Source organism: Anopheles arabiensis, chromosome 2 (assembly GCF_016920715.1).
Source record: "Anopheles arabiensis isolate DONGOLA chromosome 2, AaraD3, whole genome shotgun sequence".
Taxonomy (NCBI): domain Eukaryota; kingdom Metazoa; phylum Arthropoda; class Insecta; order Diptera; family Culicidae; genus Anopheles; species Anopheles arabiensis.
Window position 1 is genome coordinate 47,447,104 of NC_053517.1, and position 24,508 is coordinate 47,471,611.

General features: G+C 50.7%; 2 protein-coding genes across 2 annotated transcripts in view; one reads left to right on the forward strand and one right to left on the reverse strand.

Moving 5' to 3' along the window:
* LOC120898175 (calcium-activated chloride channel regulator 1-like) overlaps positions 1-21,993 on the forward strand; it is a 49,899-nt gene extending 27,906 nt beyond the window's left edge. The window contains exons 2-3 of the mRNA XM_040303651.1: positions 16,256-18,290; positions 18,372-21,993. Coding sequence (XP_040159585.1) covers positions 16,256-18,290; positions 18,372-20,116 — 3,780 coding nt within the window. The 3' untranslated portion in view covers positions 20,117-21,993. The remainder of the gene's footprint in view (positions 1-16,255; positions 18,291-18,371) is intronic.
* On the reverse strand, positions 21,875-24,357 carry LOC120898178 (zinc finger and BTB domain-containing protein 24-like). Its single transcript, XM_040303654.1, has 2 exons — positions 24,141-24,357; positions 21,875-24,076 (listed from the first exon to the last, which is right to left on the reverse strand). The coding sequence occupies exons 1-2, from the start codon at positions 24,156-24,158 to the stop codon at positions 22,526-22,528; spliced, it is 1,569 nt and encodes a 522-aa protein (XP_040159588.1). The 5' UTR covers positions 24,159-24,357; the 3' UTR covers positions 21,875-22,525.
* Positions 24,358-24,508: the final 151 nt, after the last annotated feature.

Here is a 24,508-nt window from a genome sequence, read left to right on the forward strand (position 1 = left end):
GAAAGAAAGCCGACGGTAACGGGGCCCATTTTCCAGCGTGCCTTGCGTACCTCGAAATGGGAAACCGCCCTAACCGAAAAGACGAAGGAAGTTCTTTACGACTGTGGGCTGAACCTTAATTTAACCTGACCATACCTGCCCCATTCCACTGCGGCACGAGACCCTGGCGCACAGCACCACCACCACCAATAGCAACAAAAAAAACATAAATATTAGATTAGCCGCGTGTAAATATGAGAAATTAAATTGAATTTCCTGTGTGAAACGATGGCCTGGTCCGCCACTGGGCCGACCGCGCTTTCGTTCCGCTCCAAATCTATGCCACGGTTCCAAGGCGAAGGCGAACTGACCCGATGGGACCGTAGAAAGGAGTTCCTTCTACGAATAGCCGCGCGGTTTCGGCAAAGATTAGCTGTCCGAGGTAGTACCTAAGCAAATAGGGCAGGCTTAGCCAGGCTTTTAAAAGACGCTACAGCCTATACTATGGGGAAGCCTTGCAGTGGTAGCGCTACCGCGCCCGAAATGCGCTATTTATGCAAAACGGTGACAATCCACTGGCCACGAGCAACGCAAAGACAACCCCATTAACCTTTTTTTTGGTGGGTAACGAGGGAGGGAGACGCACAGGCACAGGGTCACTTTGACACGGGACTAATGCGCCACTCATCTGCCTTCACACACAAAAGGGATCGCAAGCAATCGCGGATTCGGCGATGGTGTAACATTTTAATTACGTAGCCGTTTTACACGCAAATGCTGACCCAAGTACGGTGTATGTGTGTGTGTTGACATAAATCAACCGGAGGTTGGGGTCGATGGGTTCGGGAGGACAATTTGTCATAACACGACGGTTACAAATGTCGGCGCGTTGACGCCGGATGGACGGTTAGAGGGGCTCGTTTTGTTAGGAATGCTTTTCTTAATTCTTTTTTGGACGATATTGTTTATCTCTCGTATGGTGAGAATTGTAATCTTTTCTCTGGTTTAAGTGTGAGCTTTGCTTGAACATTAATAGCACTGGTTTCAAGCCGAATCTTATCTAGAACCGGACCGTTTGGTGCATGACATCGCGAGGAGCCAACTCCTTCGCTTTATCAGTTGTTCTACTCCCGAAAGGGTTATTCTTTCTTCTCACGCTACCGAGCTGTCTTCAGGGCCGTTTCCGCTACGGCACATAATTCACAGGATCTTATTAGCCGGCATCAGTTTCCGTTCAAACCCAGGACCGGGGTTCCCATTGGGCCTGAGTGCTGAGTTGAGTTTTTTTTTTGTTTAATATTAAAAACGATAATTCATTAAAAGTCGTCCGCTTCCTAGTTGGTAATATGAGATTTTTTTTCATTGTTCTTTATGCTTGCCCGTGGTCCATTATGCCTTTCGGGCCGTTTTCTTCGGTGTGTTGTGCCCGGGAGCGAATCGTTGGCTATTGCTGGCCTACCTTAAGTTACCCTTGCAAGTATGCTGCATCATCTTGGCGTGTGTTTGGAAGACGAACAGGTACGAACAGACGATTTAGCTGCATCTCTTTACACGCTTGCTCAAGGCACGGATAAAATAAAACGAAAACGGATCAAACAGAGGCCACCATTGGGGTTGAAAATGGGCCTGTTTACTGTTCTGCCGGGAACCTGATCGTTTCGTGTTTTTGTCCCTGTCGGCTCGGCGTGACTTGAGCTGGCCGATTCGAACCGTCGTCTTCCAACTGCCCTTCCGTGTTTCTTGACGGAATGGAACGCTTTTTTATGTGGCTTCACTACACAAACGTCGACGTGAGCATATGGTCGATCCCGCACTTGACAGCTAGCGAAGACGGTAAGGTAAGGTGTCGTGTTTATGAATATGAAAAGCCACGGTCCAGCTCGTGGGCCGATCCGTCGAGCGATTTGATGAAATTGGGCTTCTATGCTTTCATCGACAGTTGGTCACTGCGCCAGATTGTGCGCACTTGCGCTGGTTAGAATTTCTTGAGGTTAAACAGTTTACCCATCGTGGAGTGATCGCCCCGTTGTACGATATCGGAGTAGGCAAGTGCTGCAATCTTATGAAACTTGAAACTACCGTTTTTTCTACTTTACTTTACTTTACCAACGGCACAAAAAAGAAGCTTCAACAGGGCAAACCACGGCAAAACGCTCCATCCGGCCAACCGGACATCACATCTGCCAACTGTTATGTCGAGCGCAATCATAGCCAGCGCCCGGACAGCATAATCATGCCACGCGATCTCTTCCAAAGTTTTGCAGGCTCCCATGAGGAAACGCATACGTGAACACAGACACACGTACAGAAGGAGTTCGGGTCGTGAAACCACTAATTAGAATACATGTCCCATGGGCCACGATGAGGAGAATGTTTACTTTTATGATTAGACTTTACTTTTTATGAGCTCCGACTGGATGTGTTTTCACTCACTTGCCAGTCAGACGTTGGAGAAGACTACATTCCCGAGGAGACGACTGCAAACCTACAATAAAATGGAAAAAGGGGTGAACACGAAAGTTGAGAGGAAAAAATAGAGCTCGTCTCCCGTCAGAATTGCCCCGGACCGATGGTGCTAATGGTCAAATAAAAAAGCTCACTTAACGATTCCACCCCAGAATTCGTGCTCGAAAAACCACGGCCAGATAAAACATCCCCCCGCTTACCACCAATCTCTGCCACACACACACACACACACACACACACACACACACACACACACTGGATGTACCAAATCAACTTCATAATAAAAACATATTCACTGCTCAACACGACAACAAACAGTTCAGCATCCACAGAGCATCCTTGCCTCCTAGAGCGCCAAAAAAACCGGGCGACAGACAAACGCAAAGACAAACATGGTCATAAAATGGGATTAAAGCAGAGAATCATGATGTCGTCCCGCTTGCCGCTTGGGGGCAAGGAACGCAAAGAAGTGTAGAACAAACTAGGAAAGCACCCCAAAACCGTTCCAACCATCATAAACGTACGACAACGGGCCAGAGCAAATCTTCCTCCACGTCCACGTTCGGCTTTGTCGTTGCAGGCTGCCCAATACGCCCTATAGAGAAAGCCGTCCACTTGTCCCGGTGTACACAGGTCGCAAGTACCGACCGAGGACGAAACTGACAAAAGAATTCATAGCAATGCTTTAATTGAATTAATTAACGTTAAAATGCTATATTTACACACTCCGGTTCGGGCGGTGCGGGACCTGGGAGTCGTTTGAGAACTCCTCAACTTTCACGGAACTCTGCCACCTGCAACTTGGACCAAAAGGGGGGGTATTGTGTCCTCTGGCGTTTGCCAACCATCGGAGAAAAATCCATCGCAGCTAAACGAAGCACAATGGATTGCCCCATTGGAGCGGACTGAGGACTGAGCAACGGAGCGAACTGTTAAAACTGAAAACTTTTCCACACCGTCACCTTTAAATGACAGCCTTCCTTCCTGCAGATGTACTGAATTCGCAGCAGCAGAACCGGCAGTACCCCCTCCGATCGTGTACCGTACCACTAGCAAATATCCCGGCCGGAATACCAATCAATTTCCCTGAACACTTCGAAATTGCACTCAGCATCAGACATCGGCACCGGTACGATGGTGGAATTTTAAAACTTGACCTCCCGGCTCCACCGAACGATTCAAGTGAGACATTTCTAATGCAGCTTTTGTACACGGTTCCTCGGTGCACTGGGTGCTTTCGAATGCACTGGGCGGCGTTTGCTCTTTCGGGTGGGAAAACGGTCGAAAAACAGCACTCCCGACGTGACCGGACTTGCTTACCACGGACACTCTGGCCTGGCCGGTGAGAGTCCCCGACTCTTGCCGGAGCGGAAGTTTATTGCGATTGTTCAGTCCGGGAATGTTCTAACACACATTCGCCGGCCCAATGGGTTGTGTGGACAGAAACGTTGCCCATCCGTTCACCTGCGGGGGGCCACATCCCTTGCCGATGGGTATCGACGCTGTTAACAGTCGTCATCGTTATTTCCCCCGCAGCGCAGTGGTTGGAAATATCTCAATAAATGTAAAATGGAATATTGCAATCTGTTCGCTTACCGCAAGTCTTGACAGAGCGTAAGATCAATGTAGGTATCTACGAGCAAAATGTCATCGACAGAACTATAGCTTTGGTTCTGGACACGCCTGGATGGAAATGGTACCGATGACGGGTCAAACCCAACGTCAACGAGCGGAACCTTTTTGACATTTCGGAGTCCTCGCACCGCTCAATTGCATCGATCAAATCAGAACAAAAACGGGGTCATACTACCAGTGCATCCAAAACGCACCTCGTCTCTGCCGACCGATTTTAAGCCTAGCGTAATGGAATGACAATATTTCACCCCTTCCTCGATATACATTATAACGCCATCATCGCACATCGCTGCATGGAAAATATTTGCTCTCGATTGATTCGATTGCGCTCGGGCGCATAAATCACCGAGAATTCTGACGAAGAACACTTCTCGGTTATCCACTGTTGTCGATCCGTCCCGCTTTTCCGCCCGCTTTGAACGAAGGGGGATGTTGATCGGGCAGATTTATCGAGCCTTCGGTTTGTCGGTGCCGGGCGGAAACCAGGCGACAATCGATGGCAGAGCATTTATTTTAGTGTGGATCAATTTCGATAAAAGCCGCAGAACAGAACCCTCTCTCGCACTCTTTTGCACAACACTGTCCACAACTGTCAATCACAGACCACAGAGCGTTCGAGAGCGCTTCATGCGCGGAAGTGGGCTGGAGTGCAGGGCAAATAAACAATAAATTGGAAACATGCCGCGGGGACGGGAAGAGATGGAACAGAAACTCATAGCTCAGTGTTCCGCTGCTTGATGCCACTAGTGACACTAGACTAACTAGCTGCGGTAATTTACGGTATCGATAATGGCTACGACGCTTCTCGCCACACCGTGTCGCGCGAAACGGCGTGTAAAGTATGGGAAAAGGGAGCGCGCGAAAGTTGATGACAAGTTTTCGCATTCTCACCCGTTCCGCCGTTTTCGCGAAAGCGCATTGGTTGGATTTGTTTTTGCTTCGATACGGTGTGTGTTGGTGCACCGCAGCATCACTGCAAGCAGTGCTGCAGTGTCCCCGAGGCACCCACCCCGCACTTCCTTCCGCGCACTGTGGTGAATTGGAAATGATGATGCAAATTTTCTTTGCTCTCGTTCGTACCTCGCAGCACTGCAGCTCTGCAATAAGAAGCGGTTTGGGAATGCCCGGACCTCTTCCTCATCCTCCCTTTCTCGCTCATCTCTTTAGCGGTAACGCTTCCCACACAGGAGGACGCTAATGTTCTTGCAAGGCGCACGGCACGGCGCAAACAGCGTAATGATTCTGGTGCTTTCTTGGGAAATTGATTTTGCTGCGCTATGGCAAGGTTCCGTTTATTTTTGCCATCCCATCTCCACCCCGCCGACCTTTCTTCCGCTTCCGACACTCGATGATTGTGCATGGCTGAGACCGGTCAGCGGACGATAGGCGCGCGCGCGTAAAAATGCCACTCTCCGCCTAGGGTGACGACGATTATCGTCGCCGGTCTAGGATTAGCCCTTGAAATGCGGCACCAAAGGACAGCAACGTGAGTCGCGCCGGGTGGAACGAACTTTTCCCGGGTGCAATACCTGTGCTAGTGGCGGGTGGGGGACGCGTTTGCATAGTGTGATCCCACACTTGGCGCCCGCCGATAGGCGTCCAGTCAACCGGCAAGTGACCTTTTTCGCAAACATTCTCCCGGCAAATAGCGACGCTGCACAACGGCGTAATAAGCATACACCTTGGGAGGAAACGAACGAACAAAGCTACACCAAATGCAATCAGCCACAATCCAACTAACTGAACACCACGGCACGGACATGCAAACAGCGCATCAGGCTTGCCCGCGTTGCGGTGGCATCACCGTCCCTTTCGCAACGGTGTGCTGTGCTGGAGTAAAGCCCTGTATATATAGAAACAAAATAGCCAAGAGAAGAAACAGAAGTACAGCCAAAAAGAGAAAATAGCAGCGAAGCGCACCTTCAAGTGCAATCTCAGGCGCATCGCAAAGGCGGGAAGATCCGATGCCTGTCCTCGGCTATAAAGTCGACCGATTGAAAGTCGTGCTACACCCCCCGAAGGCACACAGCGCCACGCACGCTCGCCGCTCGAAAATGGCGTCGGTTGGAGCGTAAAATCACGGTGGGATATCTTTTAAAATTCAGAAAGCATGTTTCACCGGGGGCCAAATCGAGATTGCGATTTCCGACGAGCGACGATCCGCGCCGCGTTCTAACCCGGTCCCTTTCCGCTTTCTGTGTCCCCTTGTATGCGAGGGGGGGGAGGGGTTTCGCACGATGCCGAGACACACACTTGTTTCAATACTTGCGCAGCTTATTTCAATATCGCGTATCAGCGAGCGGCTTCAAGGGAGCGACATTTTCTTGAGCAAAAAAAAGGGCAAAGGCAAAGGCACATTTTGCTGATGATGCGCTGGTGGCATCTCGGAAAAGCTAGCTGCGGGGGTGGGTTGGATGTTTGCCCAACCTGACGGGAAGTTCCCACAGTGCCCCCACCATCGTTATGTCCCTCTTTTCCCGCACTTGTTTGTGTGTATGTGTGTGTTTCTTGTTTATTGTTATTCATCTTCTAAGTCCCAACGGTCGGAACTTTGCCATTCTTGCGGTTTGCCCGGAAAATGCTATCGCCTGACGGACGTCGATTGGAGTTTTTCGTGCTGTTCACCTGATGGTTGTGTTCTAAGCGATCGTTCCTTCCTATTTGTTTCGTCCTGCCTGTCAGCCTCCGAGCCCGTCGCTTGTTTGTTTACATGTGTGGGATTTTGGGTTTATTTTTGGGGTGGTGAAGCAATGCTAATAACATTTTCTCTTTTCTTTTCATTTCAGGTGAGGCGCAAACGTTTCTACAACAGCAATAACAACAAAGCTAACAAACAACCTTAGCAACAGGTTTGAGATCCTGCGGCAATGTTGATTGATAAGATAGAAATGCATCCTTTTTTCGATAAAATTTCATCCACTTACATTGCTTCCTGGCCTCCAGCACCCGAATTTTAACATTTTATGGGACATTCCTTACTTGTGTATATGTGTTGTGTTTCTGGTCTTGGAGTGCTCTTGATCCAAACGCAATCGCACATCCCTCTGCCTGTGAGGCTTTTAATGGTTGCTCACATTACGGCATTAAACAGAGAAAAAAAAAACAAACCAACGGGAGATCAATTCTCGTACGCAGCGGCAATGGCTGCTGCAATATGTGGAGAGTTTATTATCAGGCCCGCGTGCCCGAAGCGCTCTCCTGCCGGCAGTATATTACGGGGTAGTCCACTGTCCACTTTCCGGCGGCAATAACATAAAAGCTAACATACGACCTAATTTAACGAGCTTTTCCCCCTCCCACTCTGAGGTTGCTGTTGTTTTTTGTGTCGTTCTTTACTTTTTCGCTCTTTACGCTGCGTGACACAGCGGGACGTGGTGCGCGAAAAATGAACAAATATTCCTCCCCGCGTGCAAAAACAAAAAAACAACAGACTACAACCTCCCCCCTTCGAAACGCCGGAAACATGCCCGCAAAACTTGCACTATAATGCCTGCGGAAAGATTATAACTCATAATCCACAGCCCCGCATTCGCGAGATGAACAACAAACAGACGCGAAATAAAGAAGAGTCGCCAGCCAGCCAGCAGGACACACGGCAGCATAAACATGCCGAAACAGCAGCAGCAGCATCGTCGTACGTACCCATCGGCCAGGCAATTGGCTTATGGGTGGCGTTTGTCGCTTATGGCCAAACGCCAGAATAAATAAAGCACAAATTCCCCTCCTTCCGCTGCACGATGCTCATCCAGACGACATTATTTGGCCAGTTGAGCCATTGTGCAGTGCAAACTCTGGAAAGCTTCATTCCCGTTTTTTTTTGTTTTGTTTTTTGGTTTCGGAGACACTTTATGGCTCTCCCTCCCACTGCCCCCGCAATACCGTGGCAAAGATCACCCGGTTAGTGGATGTTTGTGGTTTACTTCGCGATTGAAAGCTACGGTTTTGGTTGTGTTTTTATTCCCTGGATAAGAGCGTCCCGTATTTTGTGCAGTATCGCACCGCGGGCACACTTACTTAAGCCGGTCACGCAAAAGACGTTGCCGCTGTGCAAGATGAATAGTATCGCACTAATTGCATTGGCACGGTACAAACCCGCCAAACTCCGCTACAGCAGCAGCCCGACCGAAAAAGAAGCTGCTGTTGTTGCACAAAAGGTGAAATTCTTGCTGTCGTCGTCGTCGTCGTCGTCATCCTCCTTCTCCTTGAAATCGTGCCAGACCCACACGGAAAAGGGCAGCGAAGGGAAGTTCGCAACCGCAGCAGCGCGCACGTTGATCAGCTCCGCAAGTTTTCGCTTGTCAGTGGCGATGCCCACCGCCCCGTTTCGCGAGAGCACGTCGGATCGTGATGATGCCGATGGCCCCGGGAAGATGTCTCGGCGAGCAAGTAAGAAAAAAAAAGAACAGTTAAGAACGCGCGTTTGAAGGAAGCTGCTGGTACGCGGGCCCCGAAGACGATCTGCTCCGCGGGCGCAATAAACAACTGAAATAATAATAATTGTCGTGATTTGAAGTCACGTTCTGCCGTACATTAGCATGTTTCGTTTCCGAACGAAACCTGTTCCTCCGCCCTCCGTGGCATCGATGTTGGTGTTGATTCCGGGCGTCGTGACCTCTTGGAGGCTCTCATGGCGGCGAGAGAGAGAGAGAGACAGAGACCGTATGCCGGGTGCTGGACGGACGGAGGGGATGGTAGTTTTAATTAAATTTAAAAGAAAACTAAACGAATCGACCCACACCGACCGACCGAGCGACCGCGAGCACTTAACGCACATGTACCCTCACCCTGCTTCATGGCACTCGTCTCCCTAAACCTATCAAACTTGCCCCCCAAACAAAGCGAGGGGAAGACGATAGATAAATGTACCAGCGTCGTTTTTTTTCGGTTAAATTTATTTCATTCGCACCCAACATTGGTACCTCCCCGTCACGAAACGGACTGAAAACTTCAAACTGACCGTTCGCTGTCAAGTCGCGGCCACTAATGGACGCGAGAGGCAGAAACGATGAGACTGTTTTTAAAAAGATATTGTGCGTGATCTGTTTCTTTCCGCCTGTCCTGTCCCTCCGAAGGGCTCTTTACCATTGCGATAAGACACCCCCAGGAGGCATTCGTGAGGAGAAGGTGGCCAGCACCCTTCACGACCTTCGCTCGAAAATAAAATCCCATCGAGTCCACGAGAGCGCTCCCGCTGCAGGCCACGAACGACCGACGCAAAAGCTCGTAGGCAGGCACACGGGCCCCGCCGGGCAGCACCGAAATGCGCGGGATCGAGAACGCGAACCCCAAGATTACCCGGCAATATTGCGCTTTAATGGTTCGTAATCTAACTTTAAATGCTGCCGCGGCCAGCGTTTCGGTTTCACGAGGGGGGACGAAACATTCCATTCTAGACGATTCCGCCCAGGCTAGGGAATTTGCTTGCCAGACCCCACGGTTTCGATTTTCTCCCTCGGTGGCATCACTACTCGAGCTTACTCCACGCGAAATGAACTTGAGCACTTTTTGGTGGAGAATCTCTTGTGGGGAAAAAAGCAAAAAGCAAAAAAAAAAATAGAATGCTGAAACACCGGATGTGTAAACAAAATTTACGAACCAATCCCAGCGTGCAAAGCACGTGCCGGCGACGGTCTCACGGGATATAGCGAACCTCGTCTTTCCCGGCCGCCGACCGTTCGGCTGAAATGACCGCAAAGCGGGCGAACTTAATGTATCAATTCGGTGCTTAATGTATCAATTCGGCCGAAGCGTCACCTTAGCGTCGATAAAACTGTCAATTACACGTGATTTTATTTCACCCAACCTAAGGCGCTGGAACAGGTGGAATGGGGCGTCGCGGTGCGTGTTTGTCTTCCGATCGAAGATGATGACTTTACGAGCTTCCCGGCAAGCCGGCTTTGAGATGGGAAAAGCGACGAGTTGTGTTTTAACGACCGTTCGCCCAAATTAGAGGTTGTTCGAACGAAAATCACCCAGCGGGCTCAAATGGGAGTGTAGCGCTTGCTTTCTTCTTCTGCCGTGCAAAGACGATATAAATTAAAGTTTGTTAAAGTGTGCACAGCATCACGGTTCACGGTGTTGGAGTCGTTCCACCGTTTGGGGCGCGATCAACTCGGGTCGCTTGCCAGAACGAAGCTATAACGCGCCATCATAGCAGCACTTTCACATCAGCTTCTCGCGAGCTTTCGTGCTAATCAGGTGCAAAGTGCATACGACTGTGCGCGGCTGTGAAAACATGCGAAAGTTCTCCGTACGGCTCCGCTCCAGGGGCAGGTGCAGCGTAGCTAGCGCGATTCTGAGACTCGCTCCGTAAATTTGCATGTTTTGTTTTTTCTTCGCACGCACATCAAACCCGTGCCGAGAAGGCGCTTCTTGTCCCAAGTCGGGCGGAAAGTTTTAGATACGCTTCCTTCGAAACACAACCAAGCGCTGTAAAACAAAACGAATCTCGCGCCTGTACGCCGAGCGACCGCACCTTGCCGTATAATTTAGTGTGTGAAGTTTTTAACGAGTTTTTAAAAGCCCACTCATTCGACCGATGGGAAGAGTGAAGGGAATGTGGGCTCGGTCAGGAGGGTTTCATTTTTTTTTTTTGCCAGACCAATCCAACTCAAACATTTGCTCGAAGTCTAACTATCTTACCTCTAGTATGCCATTACTGGCGCTGGCAATTCCGTGAACCAGATCTCACCGACATACCGGGATTTTCCGAACGATGACTCGCACAATTCATGCCGACAAATCAGGACCCCGATGAATCAAACCATTAATCGTCCCCGATTGCCTACACATTGAACCTTGATGGTAGAATATCCTTGTCGCATTCCATCTAATTAGAATTGTTTTGCGAATACGGAGATACCGAACAAATAGTTCCGCAGAAATCCATTTATCTTCGGCCGATATATTGGCAACGATTTTGTTTCCAATTAGCCGCTGATTGGTGGTTGACCAGCGCGCTACCGGAGTTTTTTCTGTGCCTTTTGTCTTTACAATTTCCTGATACCAGCAATCGATCGGCTCGGGGCAGCGAAGGCTCTAAAGGAGTTTCCGCGAATCCGGTGCCGCTTTTTCAAGGATTTGCACACAGGACTGTAGTTTTGGTTGGCTGCCACCGATCCGAAAATGAAAGTTTGCAGCCAACCAAAATTCCCGCGAGTTAAAACCGGGGGGGAAGAACAAGAACAGCAAAAAATGCTCCCCGCGCTCCAACACAACGGTGAGCGCCAAATCATGATGTGTTGTATCATCCCTTAGGCATCCCGGAATCCCACCACGGCAAGAATTCCGAATGGTGATTGTAGTTTTGCGGCCCAAACACCACTCTCCTTGGGCGAGAGTTTCGCGGCCCAAACGTGTGCTAATTGACTGAGCTTTCGCTTTAGCACGGCCGTTCGTCGGCGAAGATGCATTCCGATTTGCACCGCTACGGCTGATGCATTCTGGGAAAGGGCTGCTGCATGAGCAATAGAACTGCTGGGGAAACGACTACCTGGAGTATTTACGTGAAATGCTTAAGGCACCAAAGGTGGGTGAGATAACTTCATCCATTACTGTGCGGTTGCTAATGCTCATGATCCAAATGGGAAGATAGATGGTTACCCATATTGCAATCAATAGTTTAAACTAATGCAATTTCTCAACAAACCAAAAATATTTTCACACAGCTAGTAGATTAATTTTCCAACATTTCTTCCCGACAACAAAAAATCATCCATAAATCCCAGCACAAAAAAGCACACCCATCTACAAAGCAATAATTGTGTTTGAGTTGCGGGTGAGAGAGGGGACCAAAAGCACCGAAAGAAAAGATAAATATTTGTAAACAGCTGTCCCCGAAAGATTGCATTTAAGAAAGAGAAGAAAAAAAGATCAAACCTTTCTTTTGTCGGTGCCGGACCGTTTGCTCTGTTGGTTTGGACCCGACCGTTGTGGGATGAGGTTTGTCTACCTGTCGTCCCTGCTGGATCGTCCGTAAAATCGATCAACCGAGCGAAGAAAAGCGTAAAACCGATCAACCTTCTAATAGGTGAGGCACATCCGGCTAGGACGAATCGTAGCAGCGCGCCCAAAACATGGGAAACAAAACAAATCATCAAACAATCAGTCGAAGAAAAGCCAACTTTTCACTTTCAACCTGCACTCTATGTGGGTGAAAGAGGTTGCGTATGTGTGTGTGTGTGTGTTTGAGTTTTTTCCTCTTTGTCTAGCATCATGTTACACAAACCTAGCGCAATACAAAAACGACCCAAGCGGACCGAAATTCGATAATACTTCGATCGTGTAGCGTTACCATTATTTGCGTGCTTGAAGAAAAATGTCACCGTGTTCCGTGTGGGTAAAAGCTGTGCAGCTTACCCGCACTTCTGCCACATAAGTCGGCAGATCGTCGCAACGGTGAATCGATTCGCGGCAACGAAAGCGTGAGAAAATCCGTGGTCCCGGCGCGGCATCTTCAGCCCAACGGCGCGGCCACAAGCACGTTCTCGGGTGCCCGTTCGAGTTGGCGAAGGAGCACCACAGTGCCTAGAGTGGCTAAAGCGCAAGTAGTGCTCTCCAGTTTGCCATTTGGCCGTGTCTTTTTTGTTGTTGTTTTTTGTATCGGAATTGCTGATCGATCGATCGTGGTTTGTTGCAGCACCGGTTCGTCGATCGTTCCGTGTGTAGGTTTTGTTTCATATTTTATTTCTCGCACGGTGGAATTATGTTTAAATGCTTCGGCTACCATACCTCACCACGAGGGCACTCGAATGCGACTTCCACCGCCTGCTCCTCCAGTGCCACGGAGTTGCCTCTGCGGGAGCAAGTTTTTATAACGCTTTTCTGTTCGCGTTCGCGTCTTCGATTCTCCCATTCGATGACCATCTGGCGGTGGTTGGAATTCCGCTCGCAACCGCCGCGCTGCCGCTCTCTACCCAACCCCTTTTGTATAATCACCTCCATCGCCTCACCATCTTGCGCGAGAGCCGTCTGTCTAATCATTCATTGATTGAATCTCGGTTCGTTCGCCCGATCTGCCATGCATTTACGCCGTCGTACGCCGTACTCCCGGGTACGGCATTTTGTAATCAACCGGTGACGGTAGTGGCCCTGGCTCTTCTTACCCGCTTACCAGTAGAGCTGCGCTTGATTGAATTTTGCTCAATTTGCATTATGTTCCACCGACCCACCACCCTGTTCGCCACCGGAAGCGTGTTACATCGCGCGCGCGTTCACCGCGATGGCATTTGTTTTGGTGCTGCTGCTGCTGCTGCTGCCCTACCAGAACCGCACCGCAAACAGCTCTCGCAAGCACCATTACAATTCGAATTGGATTTGATTTTTTTTCTCGCTCTCTCTAGTTATACCCAACCCGTTCGGTTGGAGGCTTCCTTTCGAAGGGACAAAATGGTATACAAATAGAAAAGAAGGGAAGGAACACAAAGACAAAAATCATCATAAACCACACAAACGTACCCTTGCTTGCCTCCCCCAAAAGCACGCACAATTGCCACGGAGGTTCTGAAAGCTTGTTTTTCCTCCTTTCGTTTACCATCGGTTTGTTTGCTACCTTTTGCGGCACGTCTTGCGCGTTCGGCTGCTGCTGCGTTTATTAATTTTGTTTTTGTTTTTCTACGTGTCTGCCCTTTTTGTGGCCCCACTCGAAAGTTCAAGCACGGTTTACATCGATTTGGGTTCTATCGTGGGCCCAGTGTGCACCCTGACTTTTGGAATCAAAGCGCTTTGAGCGTTAACTCAAACAGACCCATCTTCTTGTGGTTGTGTGTTGCGCGCGCGCTCCCGCGCATATCAACACAAAACATCAACAGGTGGTCAAGAGAGGAACCTCTGCAACCTTTCAGTAAAGAGGGACCCTTCTTTTGTTATTTTTTTCATGTTTCTTCCCATGTCCCATGATCGGGAGGTTGTTTTTTGTATTTGTTGAATTAAACGAGATGGAACGAATAGGTAGAAAGCAGGAGGCATAAGTCAATCTGGGTCCTAGCTGCTTTACATTCTCAAGGGCCACGTTTCGGCAGGTCCGTTGTCATCTACGATGCCGGAGACAGGCACTGCTAATGGAGTGGAAGGGAAATTTACTTTCCCCACGATGCACTATCCGTCTATCCCACTCTCCACCAACGACAAGGAAAGCATCCCACTGAAAGGATTGTCTTTTTTCCCTTCCACCATCTAAACGCCTTCAGTTTGCCTCCGGGTAGCAGTTGGCCTATTCCAAATCGGCTGAAATATAATAAATTCCCCCACAACACCGCCCAGCCTCACGGTTGGTTTTTCCTCTCCTCGCCGTTTTTTTTTTTTTTGCGCAAAACCGCTTAGCCAGCGATCGTACTCGAGCGCCAGAAGTGACAGAGTCGCAGCGCTTGAGAAGCCCGCGCTGGGAAACTGTCTCGTTTGCGATGGTTACACCGGCCCCAAAAGCTCGCCACCGCAACCGAGCCGCGTGCAGGCTCTCCCGCTTATTTATCTCCCGCCTGACAGCGACTTCGTGAGTGCGGGCTTTAGCGCGGGCAGGCCGAAACAAGTTTTGCGCCATCGAGCGCTTCTTCGCTTCACCGGGCCAGCGAATGATGAATGCCCTTTTCAATTTAAAAGGCAATCCTCGGGCGCTAGAGTCGCGAAGATGGTCGGGGAGGTTTTTACCTTTGCGTTGCGCGTTTGGGAAAGGAGGGCAGGGTGTAAACGGTCGGTATTGTCGATGGTAACGATCGCGAGACTAAAATCAGGACTTAGAAAGGTCGCACGCCATTAGACGGGGGGACTCCTTTGCACCGGGTGACTATGGCAGATGCTGCTGCTGCTGCTGTTCCTACGACGGCTGTCAATTTGTCTCCGGAGGCAAACGTTGTCCGCGGAAGATTACAGCCTTGCATGGGTAATGGCAGCGCTCTAGCGCTATCGAGGGAAGGTAGATGGGAAACGAATTTGTTGCAATCGTGCCAGCAAGGGCAGCTGCATCCGCTCGGCATCACGTTTGCAGATGCAACTCGTTCGCGTACGAGATCACTGGCAGCGCCGTATCGGGCCAGCGGATCCCATAATCACGGTTTCGTCGGCTGCAAACAAAACATTCGAAACAAACAACTACAAAAAACAAACTCGAGCGCAAAGAGAAACAAAGGTAAATTTAATGCACATTAAGACTGCGTGCCACCTGGAGCGGGGCGTAACGAAAGATTCATGCAAACATGCGCCGTGTCCCGGACCGTTCGAAGCCGCCAGGAGCAGATGAGTCCGTGTGAGACCAAGTGCGAAACACCAGCCGGAAAAAGGAAAGGCACAACCGCCGCGAAAGGCTTGTCAAAAGGCACACACAAACAGCTCCAAAGCGGGGCCACCTGTCGCTCATCGAAGGTTTATTTGAGCTCCCAGGGTGTGTGTGTGCAGTGGGAGGGCAGTGCATGAATAATTAAGATTTAAGATACCCTTACGCAAGAGTCACGCACACACGCATCTCGAGACCGTAGGCCGCCAGAATCCGATCCTGACCCCACGCGTGATTTGCGTAGCTTAGAGACGATCGCGGCCCGATCGATGGCCCACGATGGCTCGAAAAAGGCCGGCCTCACTTTCCATTCCGGTCAAACGGTGTCGGTGCGCGGCGTGCAGTGAAGATGTGTCATCGACTAATGGTGCGACCATTAGCGAAGCATTCCATCCGCCCCGGGGCCGTGCCGAGCTTCGTGCTGTAGTCATCCAATCGATCATGGACTTTTTTGTTGTTGTTGCTTTCACACAGCACAGATGATGATGATGATGATCGGCCCAAACGAAAGTGAAAAAGCGACGAATTCATGTCCATTTCGGTGTGGGGAAGGTCATTATGAAATGTTCGCACAATTACCATTGCCCAACGCTGCTTCTAGCGCTGCTGGGGAGTGAGATGCATGGGAGCGACGCGGCTGGTCAAATGTCGGTCATCGAACATGGGCCCGATCGTAGGCACGTTTGGCCTCGAGCGACGGTTTGTGAGCTAGGCCTTTGCCGAGTGGGAAGGGATTTCAACGACCGTCTGAAGACGAACGGATGATCGACCCACGTTGTAATTGAGGACAGATTTCTAGCTTTAAAAAATCACACAGACATACATACACACACAATTTGTTTGTTGGTCACATTCCTCATCACATTGAAGGCTAAAAACCTATTCCCATTGCTTACCTTATCGTTGCAGATTATGCTTACCTCCGCATCGCAGTACCTCTTCAATGCACTCGACAGTCGGGTGTACTTCGGCGAGGTGTCGGTCATACTGCCGAACCACTGGCCGCAGTCGTGCATCCCGTACAACCAGACGCGCACATCCGCGAGCGGCGAGACGGCGGACGTCACGATCCGGCCGCACACCAAGGCCGAACCGTCGATCTGGACGCAGCAGTACGCCGGGTGCGGCGAGTCGGGCGAACAGATCTACATCGATCCGGAGATACTGGGCCGGGAGACGATCTGGCGCGAGTTTATCCGCGAGTGGGCCAAGTACCGGTACGGCGTGTTCGACGAGATCGGGTACGATCGCGATCCGGTCTATCCGCGCTGCTACATCAACGACGAGCATCGGGTCAAGCTGACCGGCTGCTCGGATGCGCCGGTCAACGACGAGGGACTGTGCGGCAGCCCGGCCTCGCCCGGCCCGGTGCCGTACAACATTAGCCGCGTGCTGGATCCGAACGCGCGCACCAGCATCATGTTCGCGGCCGAGTCGAAAAGCGTCACCATGTTCTGCGACGAGGGCACGCACAACCGGTACGCACCGACCAAGCACAACCAGATGTGCGATCGGCGCAGCACGTACGACGTCATACTGAAGCATTCGGACTTTGCGCCCCAAAACCAGATGGAGTTTAACCCGTCGGTCATCATCAACACCGTGCCCAAGTTTAGCTACAAGTCGCGCAAGCTGACCCGCTACGTCATCGTGATCGGGCAGACGTTCGTGATGCGCGAGCGGGAAACGTGGAGCTTCCTGCGACGCGCCATCCGGAAGTGGATCGTGTACGATCTGCCCGCGACCAAGACCGAGATCGGCATTGCGCTCGCGAACGATACGGCCACGTACGACATGCTGCCGATCACGTCGCTGCAGATTGAGAAGAACAAGGACCGCATCGCGTCCTTCATCCCGTATACCTCGAGCGACCTGAACCGGCCGACCTGCCTGAGCTGCGGCATCTCGGACGCGATCCACATGCTGAACGAGCAGACGCGCCACCACGGGCCGGCCAACTCGATCATACTGGTGATCGCGCCCGGCATGGACATCGAGCACGAGTCGCTCGCCCGTTCGGCGCGCGCATCCAAGATACGGATCGCCACCATCAACTACCCGATCGTGGAGCCGCGCCGCCCGCTGGATCCGCTGGCGCACGAGACGGGCGGCAGCGCCTACTCCGTGTTCGAGTGTCGCGACAATTCGGAGAAATCGCTCGTCACCACGTACTTCGAGCTGTCGAACGCACTGTACAACATCGGCAAGCTGTACTACGAGGGCAACCGGAACGAGTTCCCGGTCGAGATCTTCCGCCGCGTGCTGGTCGATTCGGTGGGCGAAACGAACTCGCAGCGCAGCAGCCGCACGGTCACTGGCAACTTTATGCTCGATCCGTTCATGGGCCCGCCGGCCGAGTTCTTCATCTACGTGCACAACTCGGAGAACCCGCTCGTATCGAACGTGCGGCTGACCAACCCGAACGGCATCGTCTACTCCTCGATGAGTGATGCGCGCGCCTCGGTGCGGCAGCTGTCGCTCCTGTCCACGATCAACGAGACCGGCATCTGGAACTACTCGATCGAGCGCTTCCAGGGCAATCCGCAGCCGCACTACGTGCAGGTGATCGCTACGCCCCGCTCCAGGTACGCGCCGGTCATAGCGGCACGGGCCTGGGTCCATCGCAGCAAGGCCGGCGGACCGATCGTGCTGTTCGCGGAGGTAAAGAAGGGCGATCTGCCGGTCGTGTCGGCACAGGTGGAGGTCACCGTAACCCGGCTGGAGCGCGTCTGCGAACGCTTCCGCGAACCGACCGTGCAGAGCGACGAACGATTCCTGCTGCTCGACACGGGTGCGGGCGATCCGGACATCACCAAGGGCGATGGCGTATACTCGCGCTACTTCAATGCGGACGAGTTCGGCGGCCCGGGCACGTACCAGCTGGAGGTGACGGTCAGCGATCGAGGCAACACGGCCTACACGCTAGCGGATGGTGCCAGTTACAGTAAGTGTTTCTTGCGCCCTTCTTCCCTGTTAGTTCACAATCAAGCTAAACAATACTCTCTTCCTATCCTATCCACTATAGCCACAACGTCCAGCACGCAACCGGGACGTTGCTGCGGTAGTTCGGTGCCCATTCCCCAGAAGCAGTCGCTGGATTCGTTCGAGCGCATTCTGCCGCCGATGACGGTGTTCGTCAGCCAGGCGGATCTGATCAACGCGGCCAAGATCCCGGTCGGGCGCATCAGCGATCTCAGCGCGGACGTGGAGGGCATGAAGGTGCGCCTCAGCTGGACCTCGCCGGACATGGGCGGCAAGAATGTGGCCCGGTACGAGGTGAAGTATGCGACCACGATCAAGGACATTGTGGATAACTTTGACACAGCCGCCGTACTGTGGCACCATGACTCGCCGTTTACGTTTTCCATCGGCGAGGGCAGCGAGTTCACGATGAACATCACGCACGAGCCGCATCTGTTCGGCCAGATCCTGTACTTTGCGGTGCGGCCGTACGCAACGCTCACCAAGGACGCCGAACCCGGACCGATCTCGAACTATGTGCGCGCGTTTGTGACGAAACCGAAGCCCACGACGCTCTTCCCACCGTCCAGCACGGGCGGCACGGAGAGCTACGACTCGATCTGGTCGTCGTACGACGGCATCGCAAAGAACGGAGGCGACGACAGCATGGACATCATACCGCGCATCGCCAAAAGCATGGACCTCGGGCCGGAGCTGCTGCTGCCCATCATTGCCGGCATCATACTGCTGTTCGCGCTCATCTTCATCTACTGCTGGTTCTGCGTGATCAAGAAGCGGCACGACACGCACGACGACGAGCAGAAGAAACCGATCAAGTCGTTCAAGAGCGACACGAAGCTCACCACGAGCCACAGCGTGATCGTGACGGCGGCTGGCAACGGTTCGTCGCCTTCCTCCAACTCGACCACATCGTCCTCGTCCTCGCCCAACCACCAAACCGCCAGCCACGGCGGGCAGACGACCCTTCCGCAGTCCAACTCGTACGATATGGGGCTGGGCGATCATCAGACCGTGGGCATCCCGACCATCTACAACATCGACGACGACGTGCTGCTGGCCAAGAAGCGGTACAGTGCCGTCATCAACATGGGTCCCCCGACGCACCCGATGGAGCAGCAGCTGATCGAGGAGCTGAAGCAGCAGCAGCACATCATCGACACGCAGTCATTCATCATGCCGGGCCACGGTGGCCCCACCGCCAACGGAACGATCGGTCCGAACAACAACAACAACAACTGCAGTGTGAGCATCATTTCCACCACCTCGAACAACACGACGCTGACGCGCACGTACAACCCGAACGCGGGCACGATCATGGTCGGTGGCCGCACGCTCAGCCCGTACGAGTCCTGGTCCGCGTCGCAGCTGCTGCAGGAGCACGAGCAGCAGCACCAGCGGCGCCACAGCCCGACGCTCATCGACGATCTGATCGACAACAACGTGCAGCAGCCGTCGTACTACAATCCGGGCCAGCCGGGCCAGCAGCTTCACCCGCAGCACGCCGCACACCTGATGGGACAGCCGGGCACGGATCAGATGTCGCTGCTGAACAACAACCATCTGAACGAGAACGGTTCGCCGCCGGTGCCACCGCTACCGATCTACACCACCAGCCCGAGCGTTGGTGTGAGTGGTGCGGCCATCGGCAATACGACCTCGTACGTGTACGGCCAGAGCCACGGTTCCTCGGTAAGCTCGGTGAACAGTGGTCTCGGCCCGATACCGAACGGTGGGTCGACGATCAGCGGCACGGACACGAAGAAGCGGCGCAACGTCACCATGGTGTAAGGTGGCGTCAGTGTGGCCAATGGACCTCGTGGTTTAGCCGCTACGCAACAGAGACTCTACGTTTTCCAAAGAATTCTGTTCCAACCGTGTTCCTGCTCATGTCTCCCTCGTACAACCCACCAATAGCGTTTGTGGCGGCGGCTAAACCCATGAAGACCACCTGCCATTTGAGGTCCAAAGCGGTGTCGGATGCGGATGCCCCTGCGCTTCGTACAGTGCGAACTAGTCAAACCAGATCATTGTCGGAGGATTTCGTTTTACGATTTTAACAAATTGTGTTTTTTGTTCAGTTTTTAAACATTATTTTGTACACAGGCTAGGTTGTCGACCGGTGTCAGATTACTCTTACACGGTTGGCTAGCGTTCGATAAGTTTTAGATAAGTCCGATTTTAAGCTTTGGGGCTAAAAAAGAGATTGGAGAAGCATTTATAAAAAAAAATCTTCCCTTCGCATTCGATCGATCAATGACACTGAATCGAGGACGGGATTGTGTGCGGCAGTATTCTCGCAGGACTCATGCAAATCATGAGATGAGTTGTAGATAAATCAATACAGTGGCATTAGCAGATCTTTACTAGCCGTACGTATATGCGTGTAAGATTGTCAAGGATCGAAAACAGAACAAAGACGATGGTGGCGTGTTAGCGAATCCAAACACAGGGCCAGACACGGTAGAATACGGTAACGGAGAAGGGGGTACGCATTTGTTGGGGTATGACCAACGTCCTAGAGTAGTAAAATTGTGCTTGGCCCCAAACTTTGGCCCACACCTTTACGCCAAAGTGATCTATTGTAGACTATTTGGAGAGGCATTAAATGAGAAAAGAAATCTTAAGTCTGATGTGTGATGTGCTGTGCTGAGAGGGTCGAGACCCCGGTAGAGGCAGCAGAATTCAACTGGCCAGTACTACTGCTACACCTACTGTGTGCGAAAGAGTGTGTGAGTTTGCTTTTAATGCGATGTTGTTCTTTCTATAGGTTTGCAATGTAGAGATTACTGTATAAGGGACGGAACACGTGTAAGAGTCATACGCACAGGAAGGATGACGGTGTACATAGGATGGGAAGAGGAACGGGATGATGGATGCTATAAATGTATCATTACACGCTCTGTACATGGATCGACTTTTGGGACTAAGGCAAACTACCACTATAAATGGTGAAAGGAGCGATTGATAGCGCCCTTTGCCAAGCCAGGGATAAGGCATAACTGCATGTGAATGGATAAACTTTAAGTATCGCTAAGTGAGAGAGTGTCAAGATAACACTACATAACTTATCATAAGTACACGAAACCTGTTCTCTATGTGTGTATTTCTGATAGGCATGGATAGCAAACGACACAAAACCCGAACAGTAAAGCTTTTAAAACAGCCTTCACACTTCGGCGGCTGCTCGGAACTTCAAATAACGAATCGACCCCGAACTCCTTCACGACAGAGCAACACTGTTACACCACAAATGCTACAAACAAATGTTAAACTATGAAAGAATCTCTAGCAAAACAGTAAATCTATCACCGTATAAATGTAAAGCTCACCATTTTTTTTCAATCAAAAGATAGTGCCGTGGCACCGAGTTACTAACAACAGAAGAACAAGAAAAACGCAGCGATACAGAAACAAAAACGAAACAAAAAGGTTATATAGGACAAAGGAACAACACACTTTGAAAGAAAAATCTCATTAGGCTTAAGTTATTTGGAGCATTTTCGAAAGCTGTATAAGATTTGCTAAAAAGGCAAAACAGACGGATCATTGTTTTCATTGTGTTTTCATAAGGGCATAATTTTATTTGATTTTGTACATAAATTATAGTGTCTGTTTTAAAAGAAACTAATAAAACCACTGACGAAATGTATCATTTTAAACAAAAAGTGAAACACGTTTTTCCTTTTACACTAATGTGAATGTTTGAAAAATGGACAGGAAATTGGTATAAAGAAACAATCTCCCTTAACATCGTATAACTAGCAATATCCCCTTTTTCCCTCTCGCTTTTGATTTCGAAGAACATTAACTAATTGATCTTCGATGATCGCAATCGTGTAGCTTCTACAATTATTATCCATTATATCACCGACCACAGAGTAATTAGATTTTTACTAGCGTTCATTTAGGTCTTTTCGCCGACACTTGCCGATACACTTGCAAATGATTAGTTGCAATCGATGAAGGCATAAATCGGCTCAACCCGTTGCACTGCAAACTCTCCCGGAGCTTGATCGAACGGCTGATGATCCGATGCATAGTTGCTTAGCACATCCGGCAAGGACGTGTCGCTCGATGACTCGCCCATCCCCAGCATCACATCCGACCGTGTCTCGTCCAACGTGTCACTCAGCATTGACTCCGGCTGGTACTCGATCAAATCGTCCCAACTGTTCGTCTCTGTCTGCTCGATTACATTCAAGCTCTCTGGCAGCACGTGTCCCTCTGCATATGCCGATTGTACCGCCCGAGTGTGCGAAACATTGCATTGCAAATTTCGCACACGTAAGGATACTCGCCCGTATGCGTCATCATGTGTTTCTGTAGCTGATTCGGATGCGCAAACGGTCGCTGGCACACGGTGCACTCGTGCATTGTATCACTGTTCCTGTGCGTTTTTGCGTGGTTCCGTAGGGTGACGGTGGTTAAGAATTGTTTGCCACACACTTCACATTCGTACTTTTGTCCCGAGTGGCCTTCCAGATGGATGCGGAGTGTGCGGCGGCGCTTGAACCGTTTGCCGCAAACATGACACTCCACCTGCTTGTCGTTGCTGTGGGTAATTCGATGCAGCCGAAGCGCACGTTTCGATTTGCTCGCGTGACCACACACATCGCAAAAGATGGGTTCCAAATTGGGAGAGGGAAGGGGTTTTAATGCGGGCGGGCGTTTTACCTTCGTTTCATGCTTGCGCTTGTGCATAGTCAGCGCCGATTCCGTGGACATGGTTTCGCCACAAATATCACAGCCAAGTGTTGCGAAGCGTTTGGACGTTTTGCTACCCACCAGTTCACAGTTTCGTCGATGTTTCTTTAGCTGAAGGCAGCTGGGAAACACCTGCTCGCAGTCTAGGCAGACCCATTCCAGCCGCCCGTCCACAACGCGGCGGCGAGCTTCGGTTTTTTGTGATCTTTTTCGATTCACGATCGTGTCGTTCGACTTTTCCTCTATCACAGCATCGAACCGTTGGGCATTGTTGATGTTTTCCACGTTTTCAAAATACTCGCTCAAGTTGGTTTCTTCACATATTTGGACATGGTTAGATTCGTGCGTTTCTTGCAACTCGGAACCGCATTCAGATGAGTGGTTTGATTCAACTCCTGTTTCCTGATTTATCGAATGTTCCGGCTCCCCATTTGTTTGTTCAGAAATGTCCGGTTGTTCTATCACAGCTATGTGTAACGTAATAGGAGATGTGTCCTCTACAGAAGGCGATAGTTTACAAGTGGTATCCAAATTTACAGCATCCCTTACCGCTTCCGACGCATCATATCCTGCGGAGGTTTGAACAATTTCGACGGAGTTTAACATGAGCTCCGATCGGATGTTATGATCGAACGGTTCATTCAGCTGCGCAGGCAGCAAGTCTCTTTTAGTGAATTCCGGTTTCAAATAGTTCGATACGACGTGTCGACCGGACAAAAGTGTCGCCAAACGCTTTTGGCCCTCCTCGCAAACGGAACGAAATTTGCAAAATTCCTCCAGGAACCGGTTGCAACTGCCACAGATGTTGGTGCACACGCTTGTCTCGTGTATTCCGGGTATTCGCAGATCGTTAATTATTTGCTGATGCACATCGGATATATGCATCATTTGAGTGTTTTCACATGCACAAAAGCGACACAATGGTAGAAGCAGTGGCAAAGGCGCACTGTACTCATAGTGGACGCTATTATTGTCCTTCAGCAGCAGATCGCCCACAGCTGATTCAATGATGTTATCGATGATATTAAACTCTAAATTGAGTTCCTGCAAAAGCAATGGTCGTAGTCGTTAGGATAGCAACTAAATAAAGTGTATTGATTGAGCTTACCTCTTGGGAGCCATCCATCTTTCATCTAGAGCAGCGATGCAAATTCGAGGATGGTGGCAATTTAGCACTACATACCCAATGCTAGCAGATAAAAAACACTACAAACAAAGCAACTATTTGCGTGGAGCTGAAGCCTTTTTTAAGCAATATGAGAAAAACTAAAACCAACTTTAGGGGAGCAAGAGTGAATGTAGGCTGCGTTGAAAGCGATGTAAACAATGCTGTTTACAGCGAAGTATGTCAGCTGTGTGCTGTCATCAAAAAGCTTCGTTAAAACTGTTTCGTTCAATTTGTTTCGATGTTTAAATTTTTCTAAATTCTACGGGGAGGAAGTTTAGCAAAACTCATAACTAATATACAAACTCAAA